Genomic DNA, 18667 nt, shown 5'->3' on the forward strand with positions numbered 1-18667 from the left:
GGTCCACATGGCCCAGGGTGGGCATGGTGGCTCAGGGGGCCGGGCACCCAGACTCCTTCCGTCTTGTGCTCCCTCCATCCCTGCGCCGTGGCCTTTGTCCACCTGGTCTACCATACCCACATCTCCTCCAGTCAGAGGGAAAGCAAAGAAGGGGGAAATGAAAGGGAGGGAATTCCCTTTTCTCTTTCTTTTTATGGCACCATCTGGAAGTTTCACTATCGCTGTCACACATGGCTGCGAGGGAGCCTGGGGAGGTGTGGCCTTCAACTGAATCATGGATCCTGCTGGCAGACTCAGCCGGACAGGCCCTACAGGCAGGGCAGGACCTGGCCCCTGCAGCCTGTCCTCTCCCCGCATTCTCTGACCTGCAGCTGTCAGAGGGTGGCCTCCTCGCTCTTCCTTGGATGCCCTGAGCTGAATTCCCTGGACAGTTCTCTGGCTTGTTTGTTCTCCCATTTAAGGTGTCTGCTAAACACCTTCTCTCTGGTGACACCTTCCCAGGTCATCCTGCTAAATGAGCTCTACCCAGTCCCCATCACACTCCCTCTTCTTTATTTATTTATTTATTTATTTATTTATTTATTTATTTATTTATTTTTGAGATGGAGTCTCGTTCTGTCGCCTAGGCTGGGGTGCAGAAGCGTGATCTCGGCTCACTGCAACCTCCGCCTCCTGGTCTCAAGCGATTCTCCTGCCTCAGCCTCCCAAGTAGCTGGGATTACAGACATCCACCACCATGCCTGGCTAATTTTTATATTTTTAGTATAGACGGGGTTTCACCATGTTGGCCAGGCTGATCTCGAACTCCTGACCTCAGGTGATCTGCCCGCCTCGGTCTCCCAAAATGCTGAGATTACAGGTTTGAGCCACTGTTTCCGGCCTGTATTTTTAGTAGAGACAGGGTTTCCCCATGTTGGCCAGGCTGGTCTCAAACTCCTGACCTCAGGTGATCCGCCCACCTCGGCCTCCCAAACCTCTTCTTACTTTAAATTCATCCTCCTTATTTATCAGCCAAGACAAGAGGCTTAGGTGGTCTTGTTCACTGCTATATTCCCAACTCCTTGAACAGATCCTGCTGCATAATGGGTGTTGAATGAATGAGTGAGTGAATAATGGAGAAACGGGCCCTGGGCAAATCATTTTCTGGCGGGGCTTCCCAGAGAGGTAGAACCAGACTATCTGACCTCTGGGGTCCTTCGCCCCCCCCAGGCCCAGGTGCTGTTCTTCCTTGTCATCATGGTCTCCTTTGCCAACTATTTAGTGGGGACGCTGATCCCCCCATCTGAGGACAAGGCCTCCAAAGGCTTCTTCAGCTACCGGGGTATGTGCTGATCAAGGCCCTGACCATGGCTCTGGGGACAGGGACTCTCTACCCAGGAATCTGGCCCATTGTGTGGACACTGGGAGGATGGGATTACCCAATCCCATGGTCAGGGGCTGCCTGCCCAGTGGGTCCCAGCAAGGAGGGTCAAGCCCTCCAGGTGAGCCTTACTCATCAGGCCTTGCTTTTCCAGCGGACATTTTTGTCCAGAACTTGGTGCCTGACTGGCGGGGTCCAGATGGCACCTTCTTTGGAATGTTCTCCATCTTCTTCCCCTCGGCCACAGGCATCCTGGCAGGGGCCAACATATCCGGAGACCTCAAGGTGAGCAGAATACTTGCCCCTCCTGTGTCCTGGCACCGCACAGGGGCTATGAGCAGAATCCTGCTCCCTGCTCTAGTGGCATCTGCCGCTGACCTGGGAGGCAGGGCTTCTAAAATCCAGTCCAGTCCAACTCAGCTCAGTTCAACCCAATCCAACCGATTCCATTCCGTTCTGAGGTTGTTTATGAAGACCAGCTGCGTTCTAGGCTTGAGGGACACCACAGAATGGCTAGGTTCCTCCCTAGTTCCCAGAACTCTCAGCCTTAGGGGAAGACTGGCCCAGCTGTGACCTTAAGAGCTCAGCCTTGCTCATGCACATCTTTGCTGGGCTGACATCCTCCCAGGGCTCCCCACTGCCTTGCTGCAGTCAGGCTTCTTGGCTTGGCATTCAAGGCTCCAGCTCTAGCCTCATCCCTGACCAGTGCCACCCGTCCCATGAGCCTGCTGCAGCCCTGAGGCTCTACTGCTTTGCCCGTGTTACCTTGTCCCTCCTCCACGCCTTTGCCTGTGCTGCGCTCTCTACCTGCAACTCTGTATGCTTGCTTTTTTACCCTGAAAGTCTGTTCTGTTTCTCTTTCTTTCTTTCTTTTTTTTTCTTTTTTTTTTTTTTTTTTTTTTTGAGATGGAGTTTTGCTCTTGTTGCCCAGGCTGGAGTGCAATGGCATGATCTTGGCTCACTGCAACCTCCGCCTCCCGGGTTCAAGCGATTCTCCTGCCTCAGCCTCCTGAGTAGCTGGGATTACAGGTGCTTGCCACCACACCTGGTTAATATTTGTATTTTTTAGTAGAGATGGAGTTTTGCTATGTTGGCCAGGCTGGTCTCAAACTCCTGACCTCAGGTGATCCATTCGCCTGGGCCTCCCAAAGTGCTGGGATTATAGGGGTGAGCCACCATGCCTAGCCTCTTTTATTTATTTTATTTTATTTTTTTTTTTTTGAGATGAAGTCTCGGTCTGTCGCCCAGGCTGGAAGGCTGGAGTGCAGTGGCACGATCTCAGCTCACTGCAACCTCCGCCTCCCGGGTTCAAGTGATTCTCATGCCTCAGCCTCCAGAGTAGTTGAGACTACAGGCACCTGCCACCACGCCTGACTAATTTTTGTATTTTTAGTAGAGACAGGGTTTCGCCATGTTGGCCAGGCTGGTCTCGATCTCCTGACCTCAAGTGATCCACCCGATTTGTCTTCCCAAAGTGCTGGGATTACAGGAGTGAGCCACTGCTCCTGGCCTGTTTCTCTTTCAAATACCGCCTTCAACTATCATCTCTCCCAGCCCTTCCATCAGAGTCATGGTTCCCCCAGCATAATGATGTGGGGCCAAATGCGTATCTGTTGCCCCGGCATCTGGAGAACAGAGACTTGCCTCTGTCTCCCTATTCCCTCCCAGCTCAGAGCCTGGCACATACTAGGTGCTCTGTACATGTTTGTTGACTGAATCATGGTGAAATGCAGTGTTTGAGCAGTAGCACAAAGTGCTGCACCAGCAGGGAGAAGGAGAGACTGATGTTGGCAGGGGTTCCAGCAGAATTTCTGGGTGCAGGAGGCGCCAGAGCTGGGCTTTGAAAGGTGACAAGCTGGCGGAACCTTTGCTCAAAGGAGGTGGCAGGCAAGAGGGGGTGATGAATGGGGACCTAGCCCCACACTGGAAATCACAGCTAACCCCTACCCCAAACCTCCAGTCTCATTTGGAAGGCGCTCCTTGATGCATTTTCTTAAGCAAATTAAGAGCTGTGCATTGAGCCAGGCACAGTGGCTCATGCCTGTAATCCTAGCACTTTGGAAGGCCAGAGCAGGTGGATCACTTGAGGTCAGGAGTTTGAGACCAGCCTGGCCAACATGATGAAACTATGTTTTAGTCTCCACTAAAAACATAAAAATTAGCCGGGTGTGGTGGTGGGCTCCTGTAATCCCAGCTACTCGGGAGGCTAAGGCAGGAGAATTGCTAGAACCCGGAAGGCGGAGGTTGCAGTGAGCCAAGATGGCGCCACTACACTCCAGCCTGGGTGACAGAGCGGGACTCCATCTCAAACCCCATCCCCTGCAAAAAAAAGGAATGCACATGGAGTCGACTGTGAAGCCAGCGTGGCTTTAAGCAGCTATGCACCAGGCGGTGTTGGGCAGGGCCTGGAAATTGGAGAACAGCCGTTGGTTTGGCTCCTCTCCTTTGTCTGGGGAATGGCCAGCAGAGGCCTGGTCTGCCTGCCCTGAGGTCCCGCAGAGGTTGGGCCTGTGCTCAGACAGCCTGGATTCCATGCAGTCTCAATAGATCGTTGCCTGGGAATTTATCTCGATGCCTCATCAAGCTTTTTAGGTTACCAACCAGCAGGCGTCAGCTGTCTCGAAGTTGGATGAGGCCCGCGTGCCTGCACTCTGTCCTAAATGCCCTCAAGCTTTAAGGGGCTCTTGGATGGCCTCCACCCATCCTGTGGGACAGCATCCTCAGCAGCAGAGCCACTGTTTGTGGAGCCCTCACTGTGACATTTTGGGCAAGTCCCTTTAAAACTCCCTGGGCCTCAGCTTCCCCAATTCTAAAATGGGACGAGTACAGCCCCCATCTTGCAGGGCGGTGGGGAGGATTCCATGTGCTAATTCATGTAAAGTGCTTAGAATAGTGCCTGGCTCAGAGCAGGAGCTAAGGGCTTCTTGTTATCATTGTCATTTTTACCATGATATAGACAAGCAAGCCAAGGTCAGAGAGGTTCGGGGGCCTGCCCAGGACTACACAGGTGGCAGAGGAGCCGGAATGCCAGTTTCTAAAACAGAGAGGCCTCAACTACATCACAATTTCATCATCTAACAAATATGTTTTGTGCTGCCTCAGGGCATGCCCCTGTGCGCAATCCTGTCCCCACCCCAACAGCTCACATTTATGGGCACTTGTCACCTGCCAAGTTATTTTCTGATTTCACAGATGGGGAAACTGAGGCTCAGGGATGTTAAGGGGCTTCTCCCAGTGCACACAGCAGGGAAGAGGTGGGCTGAGATGTGGACCTGGATGTGCCTAACGTTGTTAAATCCCCGGGCAACAGTCTCAGAGTTAGGCACATCCAGGTCCACATCTCAGCCCACCTCTACCCAGCTCACCTCTTCTCTGCCTGCCTCTTCCCAGCACATCCAGGGGCTGAGATCTCAGATCTAGATGCAGGAGGCAGGATGGGGGCTGATGGCTGGTGTATTTGTGTTTTCACCACAAATTGGGTGGCTTAAAAACAGACCTATATTCCCTCCCCGTTCAGGAGGCTAAAAGTCCGGGATCCAGGTGTCAGCAGGACCAAGCTCCCCCTGAAAACCCAGGGGAGAATCCTGCCTTGCCTCTTCCTAATTTCTGGTGGCTGCTGACAGTGGCTTTCCTTGGCTGGCAACTGCATCACTCCAATCTCTGTCTCTGTCTCACATGGCCTTCTTTCATCTGTGGGTCCTTTCCTTGTAAGGACACCAGTCATTGCATTTGGGGCCCACCCTAATCCGGTATGACCTCAGCTTCACTAACTGCACCTGCAAAGACCCTGTTTCCAAATAAGGCCACATTCTGAGGTTCTGGGTGGATGTGAATTTTGGGGGACACTGTTCAATCCACTAGAGGCAGGGTGGGAGGCTGGCGTGTTCTGTTGGCTTTGGGTCTGGGGACCCCATGTGCATGGCCCAGTTGAGTCAAACAGGTTTACCGGGCAGGGCTGGCAGGTCCATGCCTACAGGGGCCCTGCAGAGCCCTGGGGTGGAGACTCCACCCAAAGCCCTGGGAGACCGAGGCAGGGAGAAGAAATTCAACAGCTCCACATCTGGGCCACAGAGGGCACTTGGCCAAGGCTTGGAGATCCCAGCAGACCTGGGCTCCAGAGACTCCAGCTCTACACCCCTGTTCCCATTTTCCCCAGGCCTGCCACATCCTCCCTCCCACCTCCTCCTGGCAGCCCCCCAACACACTTGACTTGCTCCTAATCTGCGGTGCCATCTGCTAACTGGATGGTGAGCAGAACAGCCCAGGGAAGGCTGGGGGGGTTTATAAATTGACTTCCCATGGCAGGCCTGGCCTTTGCCTTCAGGTTGGGGTCTGTGTCTGGAAAGTGAGCAGGTCTTGAACTTACTGTAAAAATCCCAGCCTGTGTTGCTGCACCCAGGATCAGTCCTTGGAGCCCGAGGCTGTTGACTTTGGTGTGGTCAGGCCCAGAGCTGTGTCCTCCTCGCAGCTCTCTGCCCTCAGTTTCCCCACCAGCTGTGCAGGGGTGCCCAGGCCACTTCTCAGGAAATTACATTTGAGAAAGTGCCTAGAAGAGTGGAACACATGCTGTGTTCGTGAAGGCTTGTTATCACTGTTAAGAAAATACGAGCGGCCGGGCGCGGGGGCTCACGCCTGTAATCCCAGCAGTTTGGGAGGCCGAGGTGGGTGGATCACTTGAGGTCAGGAGTTCAAGACCAGCCTGGCTATCATGGTGAAACCCCGTCTCTACTAAAAATACAAAAATTAGGGCGCCTATAGTGGTGGTGCATGCCTGTAGTCCCAGCTACTTGGGAGGCTAAGGCAGGAGAATTGCTTGAACCCAGAAGGTGGAGGTTGCAGTGAGCCGAGATCATGCCACTGCACTCCAACCTGGGTGACAGAGCAAGACTCTGTCTCAAAAAAAAAAAAAACAAAAAATAAAAAATAATTTAAAAAAAGAAAGCAAGAAAATACGAGCAGAGATTTATTTCCTAGAATGGAAGGAGAAAATTTGGGGTGTATCCTATTTATGGTTGAGGAACCAGACAAACCAATTGGTGCATAATGATTGAACATGCCGTGAGGGCTGGCGGGGAGGGGAGTCCTGGTCTAGGATGTCAATGTGGATTAATTTATTTCACCAACATCCCTGACAGATGAGGGGCCGGGGTGTGAGAGCACAGCCCCCTGCCCAGCTGGCCGCCTGGAAGTGAACCCGGGCAGGCCGACTCCAGAGCCCACCACCCTGCCCCCGCCCTTACCACCCTCAAAGCAAACCCTGGCCAAGTGTCCTCCATGGCGCAGGCGTGGAGCTGTTGAATTTCTTCTCTCTGCCTCCATTTCCCAGGGCCTTGGGTGGAGTCTCTGCCCCGTGATCTTGGTTGTATTCATCCCTCTCTGGGGGTCCTCAGTCATGAGGCTCCTTCCTCTCTGTGCTGGAACAGGGACTCTGAGGGGCCAAGGTCAGAGGTTGCTGCCCCCAGCCTCAGCCTTAGACAAGGAGGACAGGCCTGGAAGGAGGCCCAGGGGCTGCCTAATGTCCTCCCTCCCTCCCTCTCTCCCTCCTTCCCTCCCTCTCTCCCTCCCTCCCTGCCTCCCTCTCTCTCTCCCTCCCTCCCTCCGTCTCTCCCTCCCTCCCTCCCTCTCTCCCTCCCTCCTGCAGGACCCTGCTATAGCCATCCCCAAGGGGACCCTCATGGCCATTTTCTGGACGACCATTTCCTACCTGGCCATCTCAGCCACCATTGGTAAGTGGCCGGCCCAGCCAGTCAGGAGGGGGAGGGACCTGGCCTCCACCCTGCAGTGTCCCAAAACCCTGACCACTGGAGGGGATCAGAGGGTGGGGTTCGACTCTCTAACAACAGGGAGAGCTGGACTGGGAGGGTGTGGAGACCTTAGGATGTGAAGCCTTGAACCTATCTCTGGGGTATCTTGGCAATGATCAGAGCATCTTCATGGCAGTGGGCGTGGTGGGGTCAGACCAGGCTCCTTGGGTCCCTTGAAGGCCCAGATTCATGAGTGTGAAGATCCTACAGGACAAATCTAGGAGTGATGATGATGATGATGATGATGATGATACCAGCAACTGACTTCCCATGTGCCCCGCCCTTTGCATGCCAGTCCTATCATTGTCATTTTCCCTATTTCACCAAGGAGAAAATGGGGGCTCAGAGACGTTAAGTGACCTGCCCAGGGTCACACAGCCACTGAATGGTGGAGCCAGGCTTTGAGCCCAGGTCTGGGCTGTTAACACCTGCCTTGAACTGAGATCCTCACAGGTGTACTTCCTCCCAGTGGCCCCGTTTGAGGCAAGCTGTTCACAAATGGCCAAGGGACTTGGTCCAGCTCACAGCCACTCGAGGCTTGAGATCCAGGTCTCCGATCTAAGGAGGACATTGTGATCTTGGTCACTCAAGCTCTCTGCGCCTCTGTAAAATGGCAACGACAACAAAAATAATAGTAATGCCTGCTCGTAGGTTATTGTAAAGTACTTATCATGGCTCCGGGCACACCTTCATTGTCATCATTATCATTGCATAATGAAGGGACAGCTGCCCATCATCTGCAGCACCTTGCCCTCTGCAGAGGTGGGGCTGGAAAAGGACAGAGTAAGGAGGGAAGGCAGACCTCCCCATGCTCTCCTTCCTCCTCTCAGGCTCCTGCGTGGTGCGTGATGCCTCTGGGGTCCTGAATGACACGGTGACCCCTGGCTGGGGTGCCTGCGAGGGGCTGGCCTGCAGCTATGGCTGGAACTTCACCGAGTGCACCCAGCAGCACAGCTGCCACTACGGCCTCATCAACTATTACCAGGTACTGCCAGGAGAGCTGACCCACCAGACACAGTGGGGGCTGGGTGGAGGCTGCAGGGCCCCTTGCAGGCCTGGAAGTTTGTTGGGGGGACATAGTTTTGGGGGTTGAGGCCTAGGCTTAGGAGAGCCCAGGTCTGTCCAGTCCCGACCTGTGGGTGGACACTGGAATCTCCAGGGGTGGGTTGTGGACTCAGGGGTGGGTTGTGGACTCAGGTGGAGGCTCAGGACCCAGCCCCTGCCCGCAGTAGGGAATGAAGTGCCACAGATGGGGCTCCTGGCTCAGCCCCCACCGTGGAGTCCCTGAGCCCCAAATCCCCACAGACCATGAGCATGGTGTCAGGCTTCGCGCCCCTGATCACGGCTGGCATCTTCGGGGCCACCCTCTCCTCTGCCCTGGCCTGCCTTGTCTCTGCTGCCAAAGTCTTCCAGGTGAGGCCGCAGAAAGGGGTCGAGATGACAGGGGGTGGGGACCCTGGGCTAGAGGCACAATAGGGCGGGTCCCTGGGTGACTGCTACAAACACCTGAAGGTGTCATTAGACTGGGGTCTCTAGCCAGAAGGGAAAAGGAGCTATCAGCAAACTCATGAAGGAAGCAGCCCCCTCCGACTTGACAAACACCTGCAGTCCCTACCCCAAACTCCCACCTGTGCCACCAGCATCCTGTCCGCAACTCCACCATTCAAGCTCTACCCGAAGCCATCCATCCCCCAGTCATGCTCTTTTACTGTCTTTACGGTAGGGCGGGGAGGGTGGAGGGGGTGAGCATCCCTGTTTAATAGAAACAGACACCAGGACCCAGGTTGGGGAGGTCACAGAGGGCACCGAGCCGGGGCTGGAGCTCAGGTGGCCCCAGGGGAGGGGAAGTGGCAGGTCCCAGCCTAAGGGTGAGTGCGGCATCTGGTGCTGCAGTGCCTTTGCGAGGACCAGCTGTACCCACTGATCGGCTTCTTCGGCAAAGGCTACGGCAAGAACAAGGAGCCCGTGCGTGGCTACCTGCTGGCCTACGCCATCGCCGTGGCCTTCATCATCATCGGTAAGGCTCTGCCAGGGCTCACAGGGCCTGGCCTCCTGTTCCCCTGGCCGGCCATGAGGGTCTTGGGGGCCGGGCTCTTCTCCTGCCTCCTCATCTCCCCGCCGGGCCTGACAGTTAGTGGGCACTAAGAGGCTAAGTCTTGAGGGGTGAGGCCCCACCTGGGAGGAGACATCGGGGGGCCATGTGATCCTTCCCCTTCCCACCTCCAGGCAGGGTGGCTCCCAAACCATGTCAGGCAGCAGAGCCTTCTGCTTTGTTAGAAGAGAACTTACCTGTTCCCCCGGTCTGCGTTCACGTGTCCTGGCAGCTAGCATCCCCCTCCCTAGGCCTAAATGAACCCCAGAACACCTTTGGAGCATGGGACAAGCTGACTGGTCCCTCCTTGGGATGGGATACCAATGGCTGGTCAGTATCCTCATAGGTATATAAACTAGACAAACCTAGTTCCTCAGGCCTAGGGCTTCTAGACTCCTTGGGCTTCAAGGTGGTAGATGTCTTAAGAGAAAAGAGCCCAGGTAATCGGTTCATTAGATCAACTTCCTATCCAGGCTTTGCCATGTGCCAGCTGTGTGACCTTAGACAAGGTACTTCACCTCTCTGAGCCTCATTTTTCTCATCTGCAGAATGGGAGCAATAGTGCCTAACAGGTGTGTCTCAGATGGGCAGGAAGAGACCACCTGTGCAGGAAGACCTACATGCATTCATATATGCACACGCACTCATATGTGCACACATACTCACATGTGCACATGCCCGATATTTGCCTAATTTACTTAGCCACGGAGGCAGAACTTGCGAGGAGAGAGGTGGCCACACCAAGCACGGGCAGTGGCCATGCTGCAACATGATGTCCCCTGGCCCCTGCTCCCTATGCAGGAGTGGGATGGGGGTAGACTACTGGCCAGCCTCCCTGGGCTCATGGGCACCCTCCTGCCAACAGTGAATCCATGCCGTTCAGGCTGGTATCACAGTCCATGAGATTTGCCCTGATAGCCTAGTCACTATTACCCAAGGTAAGCTTTTCAGACACCAGGCACTACTGGGTCCTGGACCACATGAAGAGGTGGCAGGGATGGAAAAGTCTGGTCAGACTTGATGTTCCCCGGCCCCGTCTCTGCTTCCTGCTCACCGGGGCCCAGAAACACATTTCCCTGCAATGTACCCTGATGCAGATTCGATGTCCTTTCATCTAGGGGGGGTCTGACTTGACTTCAGACTGAGGACCATGATCTCAGATGCTCCGGGCAGGGTTCTTAGGTGATTACATGAAATCATGGACAGAGGACCTGGCACATTGGTGCACGTCGTGTTTTGGGATCCCCAGAAGCAGGCCCCGAGACAAGGATTCATATGTAAAAGTTTATCTGGGGTGCTGGGGGCAGTAGCAGGGGAGGGGAACAGGGAGACAGGGAAGAGGAAGCAGTTCTTGGGTGGGTTACCACTGGGGTACCAGTGGGGTGGAGCTGTGTTACAGCCTTAGGTGTCCTGGGCCACATTGCAAAATGTATTTCTGGCCAGGCACAATGGCTCACGCCTGTAATCCCAGCACTTTAGGAAGCCGAGGCAGGTGGATCATTTGAGGTCAGGAGTTCGAGACCAGCCTGGCCAACATGGTGAAACCCTGTTTCTACTAAAAATACAAAAATTAGCTGGGCGTGGTGGTGCATGCCTGTAATCCAAGCTACTAGGGAGGCTGAGGCAGGAGAATTTCTTGAGCCCAGGAAGCAGAGGTTGCAGTGAGCCGAGATCACGCCACTGCACTCCAGCCTGGGTGACAGAGCGAGACTCCGTCTCAAAAAAAAAAAAAAAAAAGTATTTCTTGCTGTCATTTGTGGTCAAAACAGTGTGACAGCCACTACCCTTGGTCATCCCATAGCCTGATGGGGTCTACTCTCACACTGACCCCCACTGTCTTAAAAGCTGGGCGCTTACAGTTTACAAGACACCATCCCTTTGAGCTTCACAAAAGGATGGACCCATCTCACAGATGAGGTGGACCCATTTCACAGATGAGAAGGTTGAGACTGACTGAGCCTTGGTGGCCTGTCTGGGGCCCCCCACCCTGGGAAGGAGGGTGCCAAGCCAGTCCTTGGCAGAGTTGCCCAACAGGCTGTCCTCTCTCTCCCTGGGTCCCCGAAGCTGAGCTCAACACCATAGCCCCCATCATTTCCAACTTCTTCCTCTGCTCCTATGCCCTCATCAACTTCAGCTGCTTCCACGCCTCCATCACCAACTCGCCTGGTAAGCAAACCCTTCACCCACCTCAGGAGGAGGCACCCAGGGGGCAGGGGGAACTGGGGCATGGGGTGGGAGTGGGAGGCATGGGTGGAGGTTGGCAGCCCAAGGTCACCTCTCAATTTAAAACCATTGAAAGGGAACATTAATATAATAATAGCAGCTCTCGGCTGGGCTTGGTGGCTCATGCCTGTAATCCTAGCATTTTTGGGAGGCGGAGGTGGGCGGATCACTTGAGGTCAGGAGTTTGTGACCAGCCTGGCCAACATGGTGAAACCCTGTCTCTACAAAAACACAAAAGTTAGCCAGATGTGGTAGCGGTCACCTGTAATCCAAGCTATTCGGGAGGCTGAGGCAGGAGAATCACTTGAACTGGGAAAGGGGAGGTTACAGTGAGCAGAGATCGCGCCATTGCACTCCAGCCTGGGTGACAGAGCAAGACTCTGTCTCAAATAATAGTAATAATAATAATGATAATAATAATAGCGGCTCTCCTTTCTCGTGCACTGACAGTGTGCACTTTACATGGATTCATACATTGTTTACCATCTGTAGGGGTTTTCCAGTCTTTTCCTTCCCCAGCTTTACAGGAATCAGGAGCCTGGTTCTTCAGAGAAAGAGAATTGCCCAAAGTCACAGCTAGGGCTGTCACGGACAGTGTTGCAGGTTGCACACTGCATAACTCTGGGAGGCACCATTCATATCATAGACTTCATACATTTGCATGTTTATGATGGAAAACTTCTGGCAGATGGCAATAAAGAGTCTTGAGGAAGACTTTTTCTTTTTCTTTTTTTGAGATGGAGTCTGGCTCTGTTGCCCAGGCTGGAGTGCAGTTGCACGATCTCGGCTCACTGCAAGCTCCACCTCCCGGGTTCATGCCATTCTCCCGCCTCAGCCTCCCCAGTAGCTGGGATTACAGGCGCCCAGCTAATTTTTTGTATTTTTAGTAGAGATGGGGTTTCAGCGTGTTAGCCAGGATGGTCTCGATCTCCTGACCTCATGTTCCGCCCGCCTCAGCCTCCCAAAGTGCTGGGATTACAGCTGTGCCTGGCTGAGGAAGACTTTTTCTAACCAGCTCCAAATTGCCATTGTCTTTTACTAGGCCACCTTTTACATAGACCCCAATGTGTATGATGGCCCTGGAGTTGCACCATGAGGCAGCTGTCACTAGTGGCAGCCCTGTCCTGGCCTGCTGGTGGGGAGCCAGGCAGAATCATGTCCTTCCCCTTCCATCTCACCCCCTTGGCACCATGGGAGCTGGTGCTGTTGCTGACATGGGATGTCCCGTGGCTGTATTTGGCCAGAGCTGGATGCTCCTGGTGAAATGCCAGCCGAAGCAGGCGTGTGATTTGCCCCAGAGCCTGTAGACCCAGCCCAGGAGGCAGGGTGGGTGGTGCTCATGGCTGGTGGGTACAGGCTGGGACCCCGGCTCTGGGCACTGCTGGCATTACTGCCAGGCCCTGCCCAGCAGCTCTGGCCTAGAAAGAGGCTCGACTGCCAGGCATGCCCACTGACTGGTGCCCTTGGCCCAGGGTGGAGACCTTCATTCCAATACTACAACAAGTGGGCGGCGCTGTTTGGGGCTATCATCTCCGTGGTCATCATGTTCCTCCTCACCTGGTGGGCGGCCCTCATCGCCATTGGCGTGGTGCTCTTCCTCCTGCTCTATGTCATCTACAAGAAGCCAGGTGCGCATCTCAGCTGCGGGGCCTCGGTCCTCCTCCCCCAGGGTAGCCATGCAGGCGGCCCTGCCCTCCACCCCAGTCGGAGGGCCCTGAGTCAGGCTCTGTGCTGTCCAGGGCCCCTCTCTGCCCCTCCCCTTTATCCCTCCCGATGTGGCAAGAAACCCCAGGGGATGTCCCCACTCAGGGCCTATGCCTCGACCTCTAAGCCACCCCTGGGCACCCAGGACCCTGGAATCCCCTGTCCGAAGGACCCTGAGTGAGCTTCCAGGGCCTGCTTCAGCCTCTTCCCTAGGGCTGTCCCCCAAGAGGGGCCAGCAGGCTGCTGTGCACACCTAGGCCTCAGAGGTGGCTGAGGGCTGGTTGTGTGGATGGCAGGCAGACAAAGCTTGGACTCCGGGCAAGGTCTCTACTTGGCTGCAGGCAGGGACCCTGGGGTGGCAGCGACCTAAGGGCAGGAAACAGGACTCTAAGAAAGCCTGGGATTCTAAGTGTCAACCCGGGCTTCTAGGCCATTGCAAAGGTTTGGCAAGGCAAGAGGATATCGTGTGGAGCTTGATGTGTAACTTTTTTCGGGGGGGACTGGGGTGCAGTGTCTCATTCTGTCACCCAGGCTGGAGTGCAGCAGCACAATCTTGGCTCACTGCAACCTCCACCTCCCGGGTTCAAGCAATTCTCCTGCCGCAGCCTCCCGAGTAGCTGGGATTACAGGTGCATGCTACCATACCTGGCTAACTTTTGTATTTTTAGTAGAGACAGGGTTTCACCATGTTGGCCAGGCTGGTCTTGAACTCCTGACCTCAGGTGATTCGCCTGCCTCGGCCTCCCAAAGTGCTAGGATTACAGGTGTGAGCCACCGCGCCTGGCCTTGATGTGTAACTTTTCAACGTGCAGCCACGCGGTCCGCAGGCCTCCACCCTGCAGGCTGCCCATCCCAGGTGGCCCTGCTCCCACGGGTGCCCGGTGCCTAGAGAAGGCCGACATTACCTCTGTCCCTCCACGTGTCTGGTTTCTTCTAGTGATTCCTAACTCTGCTCTCACCCCCGCTGCTCCCTTGCTCTCCCAGAGGTAAATTGGGGCTCCTCGGTACAGGCTGGCTCCTACAACCTGGCCCTCAGCTACTCGGTGGGCCTCAATGAGGTGGAAGACCACATCAAGAACTACCGGTGAGCAGAGCTGCCGGGACCCATCTGGGACCCCGGGGCCAGTGATGGCTCCACCCTGGGAGTTTCCAAGCCTAGACCTGTCACCTGACCCAGGCAGATCCAGGGTGTGTGCAGCCTCCACTCAGAGAGGGAACAGACATGGAGGAGCCACCCAGCCACCACAAGACAGGGGTGGACATATCCTGATGGGGACCAAGCAAGTCAAGGGGCCTCCCCATGCCTCGGTTTCCACAGTGGAAACGTGCTTTGTTGTTGAGGTGATTGTTGCTGCAGCTCCCATCACAGTATCGCCAGAGCCAATGGTGACGAACCTCCCCTGGGTACCCTTCAAAGCTGATTCTCCTCTTTGTAGAGGAGGTTTATGCACCTGCCATCCTCTTCCCACCAGATCCTAATAATTATTGGCAATATCTATTTATGTCATGCTTACTGTGAGCCAGGCACTTGCAAAGTGCCTTACACAGCCTTACAAGAACCGGCTGAGGTCCAGGAAATTACTAACCCAGTCCCAAGAACACTGAGGCACAGAGAGGTTAAGTAACTGGCCCCAGGTCACACAGCTGGCGAGTGGCCGATTAAGTCTGGCTCCAGTTGACTCAGGTCATGGCCCTTGACCACTGCCCTCTGCTACCTCTCGACGCAGAGGCTGAGTCACCTTCCCGGGTAACTGATGAGTTTGTAAGTGACAGGTTTCCTCACTCCCAGGCTTTGTTTTTTCCCCCACCGTGCTGGGCTAGGCAGGGCAGGGGACATGCATGGGGGGTAGCATTTTGTGGCCTGAGCAGGAAGGACCAGGGAGACTAGTGTGGAGGTCACCAAAAGAGCAGGAAGGGCCCCAAAAGTCACCCTGGATTTATAGGTGGGAAGCCGAGGCCCCAAGCATATAGGGTCATGCTGGTGGCCACACCACCATTCAGGGAGCCTGGGAGGTGCCTTTCGCACCCAGACCCCCGTGGGCTCTCTCCTGATGGCTCCTGCCCTTTTCCCTTCCCTCCTCAGCCCCCAGTGCCTGGTGCTCACGGGGCCCCCCAACTTCCGCCCGGCCCTGGTGGACTTTGTGGGCACCTTCACCCGGAACCTCAGCCTGATGATCTGTGGCCACGTGCTCATCGTGAGTGGCCCCTGGAGGGGCACAGGGGACCAGGCATGGTGGCTCATGCCTGTAAACCCAGCACTCTGGGGAGCCAAGACAGGTGGATCACCCGAGGTCAGGAGTTTGAGACCAGCCTGGCCAACACAGCTCCTGGGGGAGTCGCCTGGGTGTGATGTCCACCCACAGAGTGGGGGCCGAGGGGATGCGGAGCAAGGGGCACCCAGCCAGGCTTCCCCCATGGACCCCATTCTCTCACCTTCCTGGCCCCTCTTGCTGGCTTCTCCCCCAGCTGCCCTGCCTCTTTTCTGCCCCCTCCCTCTCCCTTCCTCCCCACTTTCTCCCCCACTCCTTGTGTTTCCCTTATCTGGGCAAAAGAAAAGGGCACCGTGGGTGCTGCCAAGCCCCTGGGGCAGCCTCCAGGGCAGGAGAGGGGTTGGATCTCAGGCTGGAGGGTGAAGGCAGCTGGTGATGTCCCCTGCCCCTCCCACCCACAGGGACCCCACAAGCAGAGGATGCCTGAGCTCCAGCTCATTGCCAACGGGCACACCAAGTGGCTGAACAAGAGGAAGATCAAGGCCTTCTACTCGGATGTCATTGCCGAGGACCTCCGCAGAGGCGTCCAGATCCTCATGCAGGTGCCATGGACTGGGGGCTCCCCTACAGGACTTACGGCTTGGTGGCACAACCTGGAAGGCAGAAAGTCTTGGCGGCCCCTTTGCTTAAGCCCCTTTTGCTGCAGAAGGAGCCCCAACTTTTTTTTTTGAGACTTGTTTTGCTCGTCACCCAGGCTGGAGTGCAATGGTGTGATGTCAGCTCACTGCAATAACCTCCGCCTCCCGGGTTCAAGCGATTCTCCTGCCTTAGCCTCCTGAGTAACTGGGATTACAGGCACCCACCACCACACCCGGCTAGTTTTTTTGTGTTTTTAGTAGAGACGGGGTTTCACCATTTTGGCCAGGCTGGTCTCTAACTCCTGACCTCAGGTGATCCACCTATCTCGGCCCCCCAGAGTGCTCGGTTTACAGGCATGAGCCACCATGCCTGGCCAGAGCCCCAACTTTCTTATGTCTCCAGATGTGCTGGTTCTGGGCACTTTCTCGGAATGCCCAGGACCTGGGAAACTGACTTGGAAGCCTGTGGGGGCTGGTGTCACCTTGGCCAATTCTAACTCTTGGGGGCACTGGGAGGGATGTAGGGTGTTGGTGACCAAGCGAGAACTAGAATCGAGGATTCTGGAATTCAGATATTTCCTCCCATCAGTCATCTTTCTCCCAATAAAGTTTTGTTTTGTGCAAAACAAAAATTTTTAAGATTATATATATATATATATATATATATATACTTTTTTTTTTTTTGAGAATCAGCACATCTGGAGACATCAGAAAGTTGAGGCCCTGGCCAGGTGGATCACCAACTCTGCCCCTCTGATGGGTTCCCCATCTCACCCCTATCCCCTGGCAGGCCGCAGGTCTCGGGAGAATGAAGCCCAACATTCTGGTGGTCGGGTTCAAGAAGAACTGGCAGTCGGCTCACCCGGCCACAGTGGAAGACTACATTGGCATCCTCCAGTGAGTCGGGGGAGAGGAAGGGGCTTGGGGTCTGTTAATTTGGGCCCATTGGGCCTTGAGAAGTGGAAAAGAAGTGGTGGGTGCTTAAAAAGTTGAGTCCTGCTGGGCAAAGTGGCTGGCATCTGTAGTCCCAGCTACTTGGGAGGCTGAGGCAGGAAGCTCACTGGAGCCCAGGAGTTGAAGGCTGCAGTGAGCAAAGATTGCACTGCTGCACTCCAGCCTAGGCGAAAGAGCAAGACCCCATCTTTGAAAAAGAAGTTGAGTCCATTTTCTCAAAGCTAAAGAAGAAACACGCTGAGGCTGAAGATGCCCGTCTCTGACCTGTGAGTCATGGACACCAAAGCCAGCTGGGGCCAGGCAGGTAGCACCATGAGTGAAGTGGGCCAGGCATGGGGTGATAGGGAGCAGTGGAGACTGTGGCAACCCAGAGAGAGTGGCTTCTACTTGGCTCATGTCCATGCAGAATGGGCTCTAGTGCCCGTGCAGAAATGTGGGCCCAATGTTGCCAGATCTTTTAATTTTTTTTTTTTTTTGAGACGGAGTCTCACACTGTTGCCCAGGCTGGAGTGCAGTGGCGCGATCTCGGCTCACTGCAAGCTCCACCTCCTGGGTTCACGCCATTCTCCTGCCTCAGCCTCCTGAGTAGCTGGGACTACAGGCGCCCGCCACCACGCCCGGCTAATTTTTTGTATTTTTAGTAGAGACGGGGTTTCACCGTGTTAGCCAGGATGGTCTCGATCTCCTGACCTCGTGATCTGCCCACCTCGGCCTCCCAAAGTGCTGGGATTACAGGCGTGAGCCACCGTGCCCGGCCGCCAGATCTTTTAATTTTTCAGAGTAACTGCAAATGTGAGTTTTTAGGTGAGAACCTCATGCCTCCCTGTGGGCTCCAGAAGGTGCACAGGGAACCAGCTCAAGAGCTCTGAGGTGGTGCCCCTGAACAGGGAAGTGAAACCAGGCCCTGAGGACGGAACTCCCTGGGGACTTCAGGGCTGACTCCAAACTCTTCATCAGTGCTTGCTGTGTGAGGTCCAGAGATGCCTCCCTCAGTGGCTTTTCTGTGTTGATGTTGTTGTGTGAGATATCACTGAACAACATGAGGCTGAGGGTTGGGGCCCTGAGACCTGCTTCCAGGTATGCTGTTAACCAGCTGTAGGACTCGGAGCAATCCTCTCAGCAGTTGCTAACAGAATTACAGCAGCAACTGATAGAATACCTGATCTCCAGCCTCCCTCCAGCTCCAACATTCCAAACCTTCAAAAAGCAGGGCCTGAAAGGTCCTTGTCCTGGAGATATGTGATCTAAGGAGCCCAGGGAGGGCAGTGCGCAGCCCATTGGCCCAAACCCCAGTGGTGGGTGGGCTCTTGGGCACTGTGTCAATCAGGCAGTACATACACCTTTGGAACAAGAGTCTTCCAGACATCTTTAATTATTTTATTTTATTTATTTTTGAGACAGAGTCTCGTTCTGTCATCCAGGCTGGAGTGCGATGGTGCGATCTTGGCTCACCACAACCTCTGCCTCCCAGGTTCAAGCGATTCTCCCTCAGTCTCCCAAGTAGCTGCGATTACAGTTGCCCACCACCACGCCTGGCTAATTTTTGTACGTTTTAGTAGAAATGGGGTTTTGCCATGTTGGCCAGGCTGGTCTTGAACTCCTGACCTCAGGTGATCCACCTGCCTTGACCTCCCAAAGTGCTGGGATTACAGGCGTGAACCACTGCGCCCGGCCTCCAGACA

At 55.0% G+C, this 18667-nt stretch overlaps 1 protein-coding gene across 1 annotated transcript in view; it reads left to right on the forward strand.

Annotated features, from left to right (window-relative positions):
* The window catches only part of SLC12A3 (solute carrier family 12 member 3), a 69694-nt gene that overhangs the window by 26302 nt on the left and 24725 nt on the right, over window positions 1-18667 (forward strand). Inside the window, exons 7-18 of the mRNA XM_003823763.5 lie at window positions 1210-1321; window positions 1515-1645; window positions 7002-7086; window positions 7995-8149; window positions 8470-8577; window positions 9058-9181; window positions 11321-11422; window positions 12952-13107; window positions 14168-14267; window positions 15267-15378; window positions 15855-15995; window positions 16822-16928. Coding sequence (XP_003823811.1) covers window positions 1210-1321; window positions 1515-1645; window positions 7002-7086; window positions 7995-8149; window positions 8470-8577; window positions 9058-9181; window positions 11321-11422; window positions 12952-13107; window positions 14168-14267; window positions 15267-15378; window positions 15855-15995; window positions 16822-16928 — 1433 coding nt within the window. The remainder of the gene's footprint in view (window positions 1-1209; window positions 1322-1514; window positions 1646-7001; window positions 7087-7994; window positions 8150-8469; window positions 8578-9057; window positions 9182-11320; window positions 11423-12951; window positions 13108-14167; window positions 14268-15266; window positions 15379-15854; window positions 15996-16821; window positions 16929-18667) is intronic.

The sequence above is a fragment of the Pan paniscus genome, chromosome 18, assembly GCF_029289425.2.
Source record: "Pan paniscus chromosome 18, NHGRI_mPanPan1-v2.0_pri, whole genome shotgun sequence".
In the NCBI taxonomy this organism is placed as follows: domain Eukaryota; kingdom Metazoa; phylum Chordata; class Mammalia; order Primates; family Hominidae; genus Pan; species Pan paniscus.